The sequence below is a fragment of the Pygoscelis adeliae genome, unplaced genomic scaffold (genome assembly GCF_000699105.1).
Source record: "Pygoscelis adeliae isolate BGI_AS28 unplaced genomic scaffold, ASM69910v1 Scaffold172, whole genome shotgun sequence".
NCBI lineage: Eukaryota > Metazoa > Chordata > Aves > Sphenisciformes > Spheniscidae > Pygoscelis > Pygoscelis adeliae.
The window spans coordinates 2,194,671-2,209,739 of record NW_008824338.1 but is presented as its reverse complement, the minus strand read 5'-3'; the positions used below and the strand labels follow the sequence as shown (position 1 = coordinate 2,209,739).

Genomic DNA, 15,069 nt, shown 5'->3' with positions numbered 1-15,069 from the left:
CATCTGGATCCTCTGACTTCTGTTCCCAGAGGAGGACAACGATGACTAGTGCTCAGACTAAGCTGTGTGTGGAGAGAGCTGAAGCACAAAATCACTCTCTGATAAGGCTACCTTAACATAAAGAGAGGAGACCAAGTCTGAAATGCTAAAAGTAAAGCAGTTTTAACATGCACGTGTGTAACGTGTGGAAGGTGCAGATGTTAGAAAACAGAAAGCAAACTTGCAATAAATTTATTTGCATGTGGTCTCTTTTTATATGGATTTCTTTGGTTCATTCTATTCTTGTTTCCTACATTTTTTTTTTTTTCCTAATGACTGATCAGGATCTAGGAGGATGGCAAAGAGGTGATTTTCGGCATGTTAAATACTAGCACAGTATACTAACTGCATGGTGTTAGTTAAATGCTTACCGAGTACATAGACTGACTGGTGATATTTAAAATGTGTCTGAACAGGTTGTGAAATATCTAGCCAAGAACTTACACTTAAAAATATTTGAGGAAAAAAATGATTCATTTAAAAAGTAACCTGTACCAATCTCAGAATAGGGGATTTGGATCTAAATGGCCAATTTTTTAAATGTCTGCATTCTTCTAGGACTCTGTTCAACTGGATTTGAAGTGCAAAGTAGGTGGAACCAAATACTTTTACTATTCGGCCTCACCAATGGTAAAATATATTTGGAGTACCCAAGAGGTCAAAGAAGCTGGAACAGAGTCTGAATTAGTTCTCCTGTGTACTGCTGTAATGTGATATGACAGAGCAAAAAATAGACGGAGGGAGAAAGAAAGAAACAGAGCTCCTTCTCATTGTGATTGCATGTGCTGCACTTGAAGAACAAACACTGTCATTTTATGGCTGAAAATCCAGTTCAATGTTAGGATAAGGCTCTAAGAAACTATTGGATTAAGTAAAAATACTTGCAAGTATAATCTTAGGTTATCATTTTTCACTCAAAAATAGTATTTACCCTATCCCAAGACATTCTTGAAGATTCAAAAATGTTCAATTCTGATTACTACATTATTTAATGCAGAAATATATGCACTCCTTTTCCCTCTCTTTGAAATCCAAGAAGACTAGGTATACCAAAAAGTACCATGACTTACAGCACAACTTAGCAGATCAACAGATTCAATATAAACTCGCCAAAATGTGGGGGTGGGTGGGGAGGAAGAACAGAGAGGGAGAGGGAAGTATAACGAATGCTCTCTCTGAGAGTCAATGCTCGTCTTTTAAAGGCCAATCACTTGGACCTTGCCCACCCGCTTTGCAGAGCAGCAATATACTCACTTAACACAGAAATTAATTTCAGCCAGGCCAGTGACTGCCAGACTGACATCTTGGAACTGCTGGCAATCCAAGGGCACTTCTCAGCGAGCTAACGAACGCTGGCTGGTCCATAATGCAGCGTGAAGAACACACATAAAAGTGAACTTAAATACCATCTACCTATGCAACTGGTTATAGCTCAGGCTGTATGTTGGGCTACCAGTGCCCACACCATGATCTGGCATAAGCAAGCTGTGTCGCAGGCAGCAGGGAGGATGCTGGCCCGCTCACCCGCACTGGTATCTGATCCGTCCAAAATAGATGAGTAACAACCAGGTGCACGCTAAGCCCCTGGGATGGCTTCGGTCCTGCTCCCTCCACACACCTGCAGTTCCAGCTAGAGAAAGTGGATGGGGGAGAGTGACAATAGCCTTGCACATGGTCTCAAAATTGCATTTAACTGCTACCATCAGCATATGTGTTACATTGTGCCACCTGTTTATCCAGTAGTAAAGGCAGCAGAACATATATTGTTACCATTTCTGCCTGATGTAAAAATAGCTGCCTTAGTTACCCAAGTTATGCTGTGCAACAGCACCCACGTATGAAAGGGATGATAAAGGGGATGGGAGATACCGATGCAAGAACTGCACTGCGCACTGCTGTACCTGTGCTGATAAGAAGTTGTTCTGAAATGATGGCTACTGGATTACATTGACTAGCTCAGTGTGCTTTCAAGAATCTTTGATTATAACATTCATGTTAAATTGCCTGCGTACGTTTTCGTTTACAGGTTGCCATTCCTGGTTGAAAGTTATTACTATGAGCAAGTTGGGTTTAGTGGGCTTCTTATATATGAAATTTTGGAAATTTTTGTTGCCTTCTTTTCAGTTCTTCAGTAGTCCCTTGTCTGGTTTTAGTTGTTGGTGGTTTCTTGGTTCTTAACTGCCATTAATACTTAGTCATTGACACAGCTCCAGAGCTTCATTTTTGCCAGCTTTTCCCAGACCTTATAAAGAGCGCTAACGTGCATTTAGGTTGAAGGGCACTCAGCATCCCATTGCCTACGATGGCAGAATACAGGTAACAGTAGTTCAGCATGTGTGAGGGTGGTTTCATGGCTGGGGTCTGCTAAATAACACACTCTTGCACAGGCTCAAAAATCACGAGGCACTTCGGAAGTCACAATTATGTCAAAACTATTAATTATACAAATATATGGGGTGGTTCCAGTCCTCCTCACAATTAACGACAAACATTCACATAAAAAAACTTCCTTTCTCTGAAGAAGGGCATACGGAAGAAAGAACGATGAGAAGAGCTTAAAACAGATGTGGACACAGCAATGTCCTGGGAGTCTCCACCATTGTTCATATAATAGCAGTGCGTAAGCAAGGAATTACTCCAGATGATGGAAAATTTTCTCACAGATCAGTCCGGGATAGCAAAAGGGACTAGATACTCTGGATCAAATCCCCGCTCCAAGAAATGTGTAATACTTGTACCAAGTGGAATGGCTTTCAGAACAGCCTGATGTTTAGGACATTTACTTAAGATATGTAAGACATAAGGTCATATCCAATGAATAAATACATATAAAATACCAACTACTTTTTAATGCATATATTTGTGTATTTGTTGAATATATAACTGGGAAAAAATATTTGTTGAATATATAACTGGGAAAAAATAAGCAGTCATGAAATATTTTAAGAGTAGGTGGTTCAAGCCATTATCCAACAGATTTTTAACCATTTTCAAAATACACCTAAACAAACAGGAATGACAGCACATTTCTAAGGGGACAGCAAATAAAATAAATCCTTTAAATTTAAATTAGTACATTGCAGCATGCACTTGCACAGGATTTTGTATTATCTCCTCTATCTCATAAATAGGACATATACCTACCAACAGTTAACGATAAACTCAGACCTGTTAGAATAGCATGTTTCTCTCTTTCTCAGAGACCTTCATCTCATTTCCAGATGTATTAGATTTTTTCTATTTTTAAAATAGGTTTTAAATCATTAGCAGTTGTTGGTTCTTGCATTCCAGTAGCACAAATCCAGACTAGAAAGCTCTTATCTTTCACAGTATGTGACATTAGACAAAAAGACTAGGTACTTGCACTTAAGGGTAACTCCAAAATCGCCAAATTACTTCTACTAACACTTCTTGTTTATCTTTTTTTTTTCAATAAGGTGATATAAATTTCCAAAAAAGTGTTCAAAACTTCTTGGGTTTTGTTGCTTTCATTTATTCCAAAGTCTGACCCACCATTGATTCAGGTTAATGGAAGTCTTATCACTGACATGACCTGGTATGGGATCACCCAGAGAAAGTATTACTAATATAATAGAAAATATTTTATGCATGATTTTAACAAAAAAAAAAAGGAATTTGTAACAGACATGAAATATAAAAAAATACATTAATTTTATTGTTAAAGCCACAGGGATCTGTTAATATACACCATTCGGATACTTCCCTGTGATGTCATCAGTTACCATGTGTTTGCACTCTAAATAGATTATTGTACTTTCTGTAAACATATCAAATATATTTTTAGAAGTCTTTGGGGGCTTGATCCAGAGCCAACAAAAACCAACGGGCAGACAGTGACCAGCTTCAATAGACCTCGGGTAATCAGAAGGCTGAATTTCTAAAGTTAACGAATGAGAACATCAGCGTACAGCAGGCAGAGAGATACCACTCAGCCTGCTCTAAAAATAGGAGAGACTTGCACTGCCTGAAAACTACATGCCTGAAAAGACAACATACATAGCAAGGCAACATATTTCTCGCAGCAACTGTCGTGCAATTGTCGTGGATGCTGTATGTCATTCAGTTACATGTATCTGCATAGTCATCTCACTAACTATATTATTTTGATTGACTCAAACTGCCTAAGTGGCATGCAGACTAAATACGTACACCAAACCTTTAATAAGTAACAGATTTGTATAAAACATTCTCTCGACTGCAAGCTAAGCTTGTCTGTCCCAGAATGTAGCCTTTATGAGAAATCTTATTCCACAATGTAGTTATTTTAAAATTGGAAAATTGTGATACCTTTTTTGCCAGCCACTGTCTTGACTGAGAAGTCTGGGCTTGATCCTGGCAAACATTTCTCTTAGGTGAAGTGTTTATAACTATAGTGGCCTCACTGACATGAATGCTATATTCTGACAGACATATACTATCCCTCCTGTTGACTGGATTTTTTCTTCCAGTTCCCAAAATTACTTGTGGCAATCTTTCAATTTCAACTTTATTTATTCTGTCTTTTCATAGCAAATTTGTGTTGCTGTATCTGTTCTTTATAGTTTGCCCCAAACACAAGAAATATTAGCAGCTAGTCATAAAGTGGTTTTTCCTGGCTAAAGAATAATTTTATTATCACATGTGTCCCCTTCTGGAACTGAACAGTTTTGCAGAAAAGCAGAATCTGTAAAATCAAAATAAATGCTTTCATTGCCTTTGCTCATGTTGTGTATCTAGCTGGTCTTCTTGTAATAAATCAGCAGTGCAACAGGCGATTGCTGGTGGAGTCTGCATGGTTTCTCAGGAGAAGAGGGATACGGTAAGCTGTCTTCACAGTCAATAGAAAGCTCAGATAAATGGCATCTCAGAAGTGCCTACCTTACACATCTACTTCAGGGTGAGATGAATCTCACATTCAGAGTCTAAATCAAACCGAGTCCTCTCAATATCTCATTTCCTCAAATGAAGCCCATTTATCATGTCATTATGATCTACAGATTATTCAGTGTGAGGTACAGTGGAGCTACACTACTCCTAACTCTGAAAAGCATTTAAATTACCCTCTTGCCAGGATAAGCTACATACGGTTCACAGACAACAAACCCTTACCTTCTAAAAAAACTTTCAAGACATGGATGAGAAGAAAATGAGGGAGCGTAATGTGGCTAAACAACACACATGAAAGCTTGGTAGTCTGAGCTTGCCCATTTTTACTCCACAACCAATATTTATTTTTTCTATTATAATTGCTGAAGCTTTAACGACAATTTCCATAGCTATTGCTGGCTTTTCTTGCTTGGCAGCTCAATTGTAAAGCTCCTCTTCACCATGTAACGACAAACATCTGTTGTTCATCTCTTGAACTGCAAATGAATGAGAAGGTACTGCTGGTCTTGCTCTCCTAGGAACGGGTATGCAGAGGGTCAGCTGTGTTCAAACAGTCATGGGGAAGGCATGACAGCTTCATCACAGAATCTGTCAGATGCCTGTAAAGCTTGGATTTGGGTTGAGGAGTTACAATGTTAGATCTGGTAAATATGGACAATTACATGGTATTAAAATAAACCCAATACCTGACTGAAAGAATCAACCATCATCATCCTGAGATAAGACTGTGAAGGTCTTGTTGAGGGAATTAGTCAGCGAAAGAGAAATCTCAGGTGTATTTTACACAGTCCAAACCACTGAGAACGAAACACGTTTGATGATCTGGTTGTCCAGAATAAGGTGCAGAAGACACATTTTCCTTTTAATTTTCGTTAAATATACGGATGCCCATGGAAACACTGTTCAGTAATGCACTCATGCAGTATTAGCGTAGCTCAGGTACAGTAAGTATAGTGAACATCGTGTTCACAACAGTGCCCCCAAATTGCAGAGGAAACAAACCCTGGTCCAGTGAACTGAATGGGAAAACTGTGGTAGCTCCCACTGGCATTCAATACCATCTATTTACTTGCGAATGCATTAATGACAGCAACTGTCTCTGGACGTGTACGTGCACTCTATATCCTGACCAATGAAAAACCATGAATAGGTATCAAAATGAGGCCAGTGAGAAAATGTGAAAGCCTATTTCTCATTCAGAAGTTTTAAGAGAGACTTTTAAGATGAAGAAACAGAAACAGGAATTCGTATCTTTTAAATCTTACTATGTGGTGCACTTTTAAGAAGTGTGGGTGTGGAAGAACAGAACAGCAATCATCTGATGAACAGCTGCAATCTATGCTAAGAGCCTCACTGAAACCCATATTAAATTGAAATACTGGAGACCTTTTTTAAACACATAAAAAAATCCCTCCGTGCTCTTTTGGACAGCCTGTTTATCTGGCAACTGTGTCTGTGCATATGATTCAATACTTAACCAGTGATCATCATCGGTGAATCTGTAGTTCAGTAATACATAGGAACAAACTTTGTCTAGCTGGTACTAACGCAATAGCTATAATGCCTCTGATTACACTCTTCTTACAGCATCTGATAAAGTTTTAAAAGGGAGGATTTGCTTAAGAGTGGCTTCTTTTCCCTTTCTTTTGCTTTTAGAAATAAAAAAAAAAAGTATGTAAAGGAAAAGACAAGTCAGAAGAGTGAATATAGCTTGAGATACTGGATCCACAGGTTTGTAGCAAAAATTATGCAACAAGAATGGAGGGCTTCTTACTCCATAGGGCTTAGCTTTAACTTACCAATACAAAGATCCATTGCCCTTCTGTGAATACACAAGTAATGTCTTTTTGATACCACTATGTATTTTCACAAGTTAATTTGTCAGCTAACTTTCATCCCAAGCTTACAAAACTACTTGTTAAAATCTTCAAGCTCTCCCTTTTTTCCCCATAGACATAATCTTCACAATATAGAGATCATGGTTTACAGAAGGAAAGTATATTAAATATATGGCCATTTCCCTTTATCCTTCCAGGAAAAAAAGAAACTGTGTCTCAGATGTCAGAAAAATCCCCCAATTCTTCTGCAGCCTCCTATCCTCTCCAGAAAGTAAAAAAGCATTATTTTTTTCCTATAATCAGCGGACTTTGAGGAAGCGGCAGAAGACCCTACTAAATTTCCATTTGCAGGGACTTTTTCTCCCTCCCCTCATTTCCCTCCTCCCTATTTCATTTTATAGCCCAGAAAACCCAATATTTCTTGTCAGATCTCAATTCCTGATGTGACTTTGGTCTTACAATGGAATCTCTGGCAGGCCTGGTGGGAAGGGAAGGAGGATTTGGGGGTAGCAGAGATGTGTTCATCAAGCAGTCTGTTGTCTCAAAGAAAGATGCTGCCCTGGGATGTGCGGCCAAACCAAACCTGCTTTAGCTGAGTGTGAGCGGGAGTCTGGGACTGAGTATTTATCATTTTACCAGACTTGAGAATCACACATATTCTAGTGTTTAACTCATTTCTGCACCAAGGTCTTGGGGTATGAGGCTGTAAGTGTAGCTTACAAGTTTTAAGGCGACAAAATGCTCCCTTATTAGAATTAAAATGACTTATTCGATTATCTATGTAAAAAGGGAGCTCGTTAATTACTGCAAACAAGTTAACTTTCTTGCACTGCACTAGACTTCAGCGATTCTTGTATGACATTAAATTTAATGTAGGAGCTGTTCAGCATACTCAGGATTGGTATCATTTTAAAGTATACCCACCATGTAAGAAAATTAAGAGCAATGTATGTTTATAGGCTCTGAACACAGGAACTTCTTCTCCTAAACTCGCTAGTGAATTTGATACAGGGTCAGCATGCCAGAGTTGTCACCCATGCATGTTACTCCTGTCTTGTCCAGACCTGTAGTACAATGGTTGGCAATTCCCAACCATTTACTGCCTCTATCTTGCACACCAGCGGCTCCAAGAAGCTGCAAGCATTTTGCATGACTGGATGGCTATCCAGACTTGCAGGGTGAATTTGATTTTTATTACAAAATTATGAAGAAAGAATACCATAATATTGATACGGCCACAATACCACCGTGATTAGGTATAATACCACCATTTAGGTATAATATCTAAACATTTGGGGATAAAAGGAAGTATTCACAACCAGTTCATAGGGATTTGGCAAAATAACTCCAAAGAAACTTTGACAGAATTTGTAAGACAAAGTAATTTGTGAATCAAAATTTGTGACAGAGATACTGAAGCATCATGCATGTTTCTTTTTGTGTTTACAACTCACCTATCCACCACGACTTCAACTCTTACCTACAGTTCCCTCTCTATCAGTGCAGTTTTCCTGTCTGTCAAGATCACAACCATTTTCTGTAAATAAATGCTGGCAATGGTCGATTTTTACTGCATGTATAGTTGGATACTTCTGGAAAGCATTTTTTGGTATGCTGCATAGGTTAGTAAATTCCCTTAAAAAAATTTTTACTAGTCACATCTGCAGTTTGAATGTTTCTTTCTAAAAGACAAACCAAGGCCAAGCAAGACAAAGAATCTGCTGATACACACATGTCACTCCAAAATTCTCCTGACAAAGTTCCCACACCCAATTTAATTACTTCCCTACTGTAAAAACACTTTCCATCTGCATTTATTGTAATAGTTTCAAATCCAAAACCAACAGACTATAAAGCTAGCTAAATAAATGAATGATATTGGCCTTAGGTCCCAAGCCAGGAGCTATTCTGTAAGGCTGTGTGTCTCCAGCATTCATTTTTATGCTGATGTTTTATTTTATGTGCAATGTTTTCACTTAAGCCTTGTTTAGAGAAGAATTCCCTTGCTCCAGGCTTTGCAGTTTTATGTGCTGCGCGGTGCCCTCTAGCGCCGCTCCAGCCAAAGGTCTGTCAGAGACTCCCCTGAAAGACCAAAGTCATCACATCACATCACGAATCGAGATCTGACCGAAAAATCCCACCTCAAGCTGTATACACAGCATTGCACACGCTCAGGCCAGGAACATTAATCCCAACTGTATCTGATATATCCTCAAACTGAGGCCACGGAGCTCAAAATGAAAAGCATTTTTGTTTGAAAATGCACCTTAAAAAAATGAAACTACCAGATTTAGCCTCCAGATTGTCTATTTGTAACATGGGTTCCCTTTTGCACTTGGAAGAAAAAAGTATCCTATTCCTCAGACTTGGTATGAAAAACTTATTCTACAGCTCATAAGAAATTTCCTGATGTGCAGAGGTAATGACAGTACATCGTATTCTGGGTCCTCAGCTTTGTTGCAATATCATAGTCTGATGAAACTACATCAGACTTCTTCATGATTTTTAAAGACTTGAGTTATAAAAGTCTCATTTGGCCAAGCAAGACACTTAAAACTATGCACATGCACAAGTGTTTTGCTAAGTTGGGATTCTCCATGCCGTGAAAGTACCTGGAAAGAGCTTGACCTTGATAACAAAGCAGCAGCATAGCAGATACATTTTTCTTTCAGAAGTTATTAGAGGAGGACTGAAGGGCAAAACATGCCTCCGCTGAAGTCCAGGGCAAAACTGCTACTGACTTCACCAGAAGCATATTTGGACATTGAATTTTGTATTCCCTTACATACATTCAGTTCTTACCAAACTAAATGAAAGGATGTATTAATAGCTGACACAAAAAGCTAATCAAAGACATTCAGATGGTGCACGGCACAGCTCAAGCCACAGGCATTGTATTGGCCTTGGACATTGCAGGTGACCCCCAGAGGATCCTGCTGCAACAGTGGCCCAAAGACATAGTTAAGGATGGGATTTGGGGGCAAACGTTGAGTTACTTTGCTTTTCTGAGTTTTAATCACAATATTACTGTGACGTCAGGTTTGTTTTGTGGCTCTCCCCCCCCAGTTAAAGCTTCTGAGTTTTTGTGAAACTGAAACAGGTCTTCTAAACAGGAGCAAGACAAAGACAAAAGCACTTCAATCCACAAAACTTGAAGAAAGTCATCCACTGTTGCCCAACAGCTTATTAATCTTGATGCACACTTGATGGCACATCTAAAACAATCACTACTTCACCTGCTCAAAATTATACTGACATGTACATATATGTGCAAAACATGGAAATTAAATCCATTTTTCCATGTACATGAAATTAGCAAAGACTAATTGGAAAAGTTTCTTTATAAAGAATGTATGGTCTCTTCCCAACTTAGGAACACAGTGGCATGTTTTTTGTAAGTAAAAACAAAGAAGTTTTGATACAGGTGAATTTTCCCAAATAAACTATATTATCAGTAAACTTCAAGACTCAGGTATGCAGAAAAAGGATAAACAAAGAAAGTGACATTTGTTTACACTGATTTCCCTTCACTGTTTAATAAGATTTTATTTTTAAATTGAGGACGACAATTCAGCATTATGGCACCATCTAAACTCGACAACCTAGATGCTAGCCCACATCTTTAACTGGGAAAAGGGGAAAAACTCTTCCAGAGTGAAAACCATCAAAACTGATCCAACCATTCGCTCTTTGCAAAACAGGTCTCTCGCGCTCTGATGCTACGTATCCGCAGCACAGCTCCGCCTCGCGCCCCGCCACCGCGCTGCGATCAGTCGGCGTTTGCTCTCCGGTACCGTACCTGGGATTCTGCGGCTCTGAACCATCTGACTCTGTACACGGTTTCTTTACCTGCAAAAGCAAATGAGTGCCAGTTACTCTCACTTGAAACTTCCTCGCTCACGGTTCACGCACTTACAGCGCTTAAAGTGGATCCAGCTCTGCTCACCATGATCGCTATAAAATACTTCCCGCATTTTACAGCAGCAGTATGCAGTACTAAACAGTGTGTTTCATTATTATCCCGTGAACAGCTGCCAACTGCACTTCCCCAGGCTCCGTCAGTATGTAAAATGTTCGGCTAAAATAGCTTGGGAGTAGTCTAACTAGGAACAAAGAAACCAAAGAGCCAGGTTCCCCACTTCGAAACGAGAAAGCCATACTGTTCTCAGCTCGGTAAAGAAATGTTTTCCCAATTGATACCGCTTCTGTTTCCTGCTAACGCTCACAATAATAAACACCAGATTCTGGGGCAAAGCACAGCGTTAGCTAAATAATTCATACGTTAATTTTAATTTTGTGAATCTGCTAACTGTATGTTAACTGTATTTTCCTAATGCATCAAAGAACACATACACCATTTCCACACATATTTGCAATATGTAACTACATAAAAGGTATTTCAACTTCCGTATTAATCTCTGCAATACATTGCTGTTAGCTAATTAAAGGGGGAAAAATCCATCACTTTCAAATAAAAATAGAAAACTGTTCTCTTGCAGACTAGGTATCTCCTTGGGATCTTCAGGATTTCCTGCCAAAAATTAATTGTACCTTCTGGTAATCTAAATTTCTTGTACTTTCAGCAGAGAAAAAAACATTTTGCTCACTTGTGTGCTAATGCAGAATCCAGGACTGTGTGGGACGTTTCAAAACTCCATTTTTAAAGCCATCTAGAAACATTATAGTCACTCAGACTCACTTGATGTGACTGACACAATACAAAGAACATTCCCATTACAACCAGCAAGTGTTCAATGACAGTTTTCGGGAATGCCTTGCATCAAGAGTCTTCCATACTGTTTTGCTAATTTAAAAGCATTTCAGAGAAAAAAATTGTGACTGTGACTCACTTCTATTGAAGTCATTGGCAAAATACTCACCATCTCCAACAGAAAAAGGATTAGGCTAATGCTAAGTATTTTCCCTAAATACCTCAACTGAATGCCATGCAACATCACTCAAAGACGTCTGAGTACAAGCATGGTTCTATAGACGGTCATTTTTATTCTTCATTTGTGTTCTAGATACTGAAAAAACAATATGGTTGCATACATGGTTATTCATAGAAATCAGTTTTCAGTAGCAATAATGAAAATTTCCCCATGACGATAACTTAAAACTGCCTTTATTATTGCAACAGGTGTTATCCAAAACAATAAAAAAGTAGCAAACACAAAGCAAATATATTCTGTTTTGCTTGATTTTTACTACAAAAGTTTTTTCAACCTAGCCAGTTATTCAGTTTCATCACCACTGATTTTCCTCCTTTTGGATTGTTTCTTTACTCTTCCTGCTGTGCTGCTCCATGGACTTGGTAGTCTCAGTGTACCACGGAGACATGCGATGGGGCAGCGGCTCAGCATGAGAGACAGTGAAGGCTCACGTTAACCCAAAACTCACAGGCACTATCCCATAAACATTCAGATGCAAACATCATTGCTATAGTTTTATGTTCACTACATTGTTATTAAAGTAACGTTAAATCTGAAATACAGTAAAATACTTGAGATATAAGCACATGATCGAGTACCAAGAAAAATGCCTGCAGTGTGCATTAATATACAAACAAGAAATATGCATTCAAATTAGTGTACTGAGAGTCAACATCACAGGCAACTGTTCAAAAAATAAATTCAAAATCATTCAAAGATACCGAAATTGAAACAGCCCTTCCTTTAGAGGAAGTGTCTACTTTCAAGAGCACATTGTCTCAGCCAAGTTACAGAGGGACTTGGCCAGAAAAAGAATCTTTTCATTTTACATACAAAATATAATTTCAAATAATTAAAAATATAATGTATTTAGAACTATAAAATAGAATTATAAAATATAATAACATAATGTAATTAAAATTACAAATATAAATGCATCTAATTTATGTAAATCCTAGTAAATCTCCTTTTGGTCTGTCCCTTTAGCATATACTCACTTCCAGGTTACAGGCTATTTTTGCTATCTCCTTGCTGTTAAACTTACTGGCATTTATACATTCCTTTCCAATTCCTTTCCAATTCCTTTGCCATCTGTGTGGTTGCCACCAGTAGCACTGTCTGTCACATTTGCACTGGGGCTCAGATCTCACTCCCCAGGTCAGGAAAGTTCAACCAGTGACTTTACCCAGTTGCTGGAGAGTGTGACAGTCACCCAGCACATCCCAACACCCTGATTTTGCAAAGTGATGGCAGGTCCTTTGGTGGGCAATTACCACAGAAGCTCAAAGATAATTCAAACATACACTAATGCTATCCAAGCACTTTTAGCACACACACAATATATATATTAAGAGCCCTGGTTTTCCTGGGCAGGGATGAGAAGTGCTTCTTCCCTCAGTTAAACAATAGCTGGGTACTCACGGACAAGTTGTCCTACCCCTGCTCACACTACTACTGCATCTTGCTTTGACCAACATTATGAAGTAATTGAAATGACTGAAATGCCCTGTGTGGTGAATATAAAAAAAAAAACCCAACATATTTTGGTATACCTTAAAAGGGAGTAGCAGAAAAGCCACGGACCAATTGTATCAAAATGACTCACCTCCTGTGAGGTGGAACAAACTTCGGGGAAAAAAAAAGTGAGTATTTTTTATTCAAGAATATTGCAATGAAAACAAAATATTTTTAAAAATAAGAATATTTCAGGTTTTCAGCTTGGTATATAGATGATGCAGTTAGTCCATGATCATTCTCTGAGGAAATGTACAGCATAAGCACACAGTATAGACTTGTCTTTTCCTCTGAGACTAAAGGCAAACTTCATGGTGTATTTTTAGGGTCCCTCTCTGAGAGAAAAGATTTAATAATTAAAAATCTTATTTCTTAAAGGAGGAACAGGCATATGATTTTCTTTCAAGTGGCCATATGGAATGAACACCATTTCTCTTTAGGGCTATTCAAGTAGCAAAACACATTTTGTTATTCATAAAATTATGCTACCCTTGAAGGTGAACAGAAAATCACTGTGCAAACTTTTGATCAAAGACTAAACATAATTTTCTTTGTCTTCAGATGCACTGTTTTTCCTCTTAATCTGCCTTGTTGACTGTTTTCAAAATAATTAACTTTCACTAACACCACATTTATTTACATTCTCATGTGTTAAATGCTGTAAAAAGAACCTTTTTCTTTACTCCTTCTCTGTTTTCCTTTTTTTCTCTCTCTGTTTACACAGGTTTTCTCACCATTTTAGTTATATACATGTTGAGAATCATTCACAAGAGTGGTAAGATACCAGTTCCAGTTGTTTTTGAATTCTGCCAAGCTGCGCTGAAATCTCCTACCCTGGCTGCCTACTACAATACGTTTGAAATGTTTCAGCTAAAAATCCTTAAATCCAAATTTTTGAGAAAACATGCTGTTGTGTTCATATTTTAAAATAGTCACGCCACTATGCTGCTGAGCAGCTTTAGCGCCTGCAAGTTTGGAGGCAGAATCCCAAAACTGGAAGTGGGGGGAGTCCAAGGTGTACTGGTACCCAGAAATCATCATCTATGTGAAGTGGTGCCCAAATTTGTTTCACTTTATAAGCTTCTAAAAGCTCTGTTTTCACACTGTTAGTGGACTCCTGTAGTAGTCTGGCTCCTGAATTTTTTGAAGGACCCTATCTGCATTCAATACGCTCCATCTCAAAGATGCTGGCGCTGAGTAAGACTTAGGATTACTTCTTCTGAGTGCCAGGAGCCCCTGTGACATCAGGAAAGGGACTGACATTAGCGAAACTGTCCCTCTTTGCTATGTCAGTCCCATCTCCTGCCGTGCAGGTACCCAGGCAATACCCTGAAACAGAAAAACCCTGTAGACTCAAATACAGGGAGGAACAGAGGAAAAACAGGAACAGGTAGAGGGAATGGAAACCGGGGGACAAAAGAGGAACGGGATCTGCAGGGGGCAAAATTAGAGGAGGGCAGAAGCCAGGTGAAAAAAGTGTGGCAGACGTAGGGGTGAGGTGTGGACAGTGGAAGAGTACTGGGGCTGGCTGGGACGGGACAGCACAGCACAGTTTGCTCTCCTTTCCTCTAATTGTATTTGGGACTAACACCATAAACACAGGCTGAGCATTCATCAAGGATCTGTGAAACTCACTAGTAAAATCTTTAGTGACCAGTCTGCCCAGAGTAACAGGCTAGTTCTGCTACACCAGCTGCACTGCAGACCTAATCAATGATCCAAGCTGGGAAACTATACTTTGAACTTACAAGATGGTGTACAAATGTTATGTTTATCCATAAAAACGAAGGTCTAATTTGACTCAAGTTGGGGAAAAAACAGTCAATATTTTATGCAATTTCTGCCTTCACCTCTGCCCT

The 15,069-nt window shown here is 38.8% G+C and overlaps 1 protein-coding gene across 10 annotated transcripts in view; it reads right to left on the bottom strand.

Annotated features, from left to right (window-relative positions):
* EYA4 (EYA transcriptional coactivator and phosphatase 4) overlaps positions 1-15,069 on the bottom strand; it is a 159,631-nt gene that overhangs the window by 68,682 nt on the left and 75,880 nt on the right. For all 10 annotated transcript variants that reach the window (XM_009319061.1, XM_009319060.1, XM_009319063.1 and 7 more), the window contains exon 3: positions 10,564-10,613. In XM_009319061.1, coding sequence (XP_009317336.1) covers positions 10,564-10,613 — 50 coding nt within the window. The remainder of the gene's footprint in view (positions 1-10,563; positions 10,614-15,069) is intronic.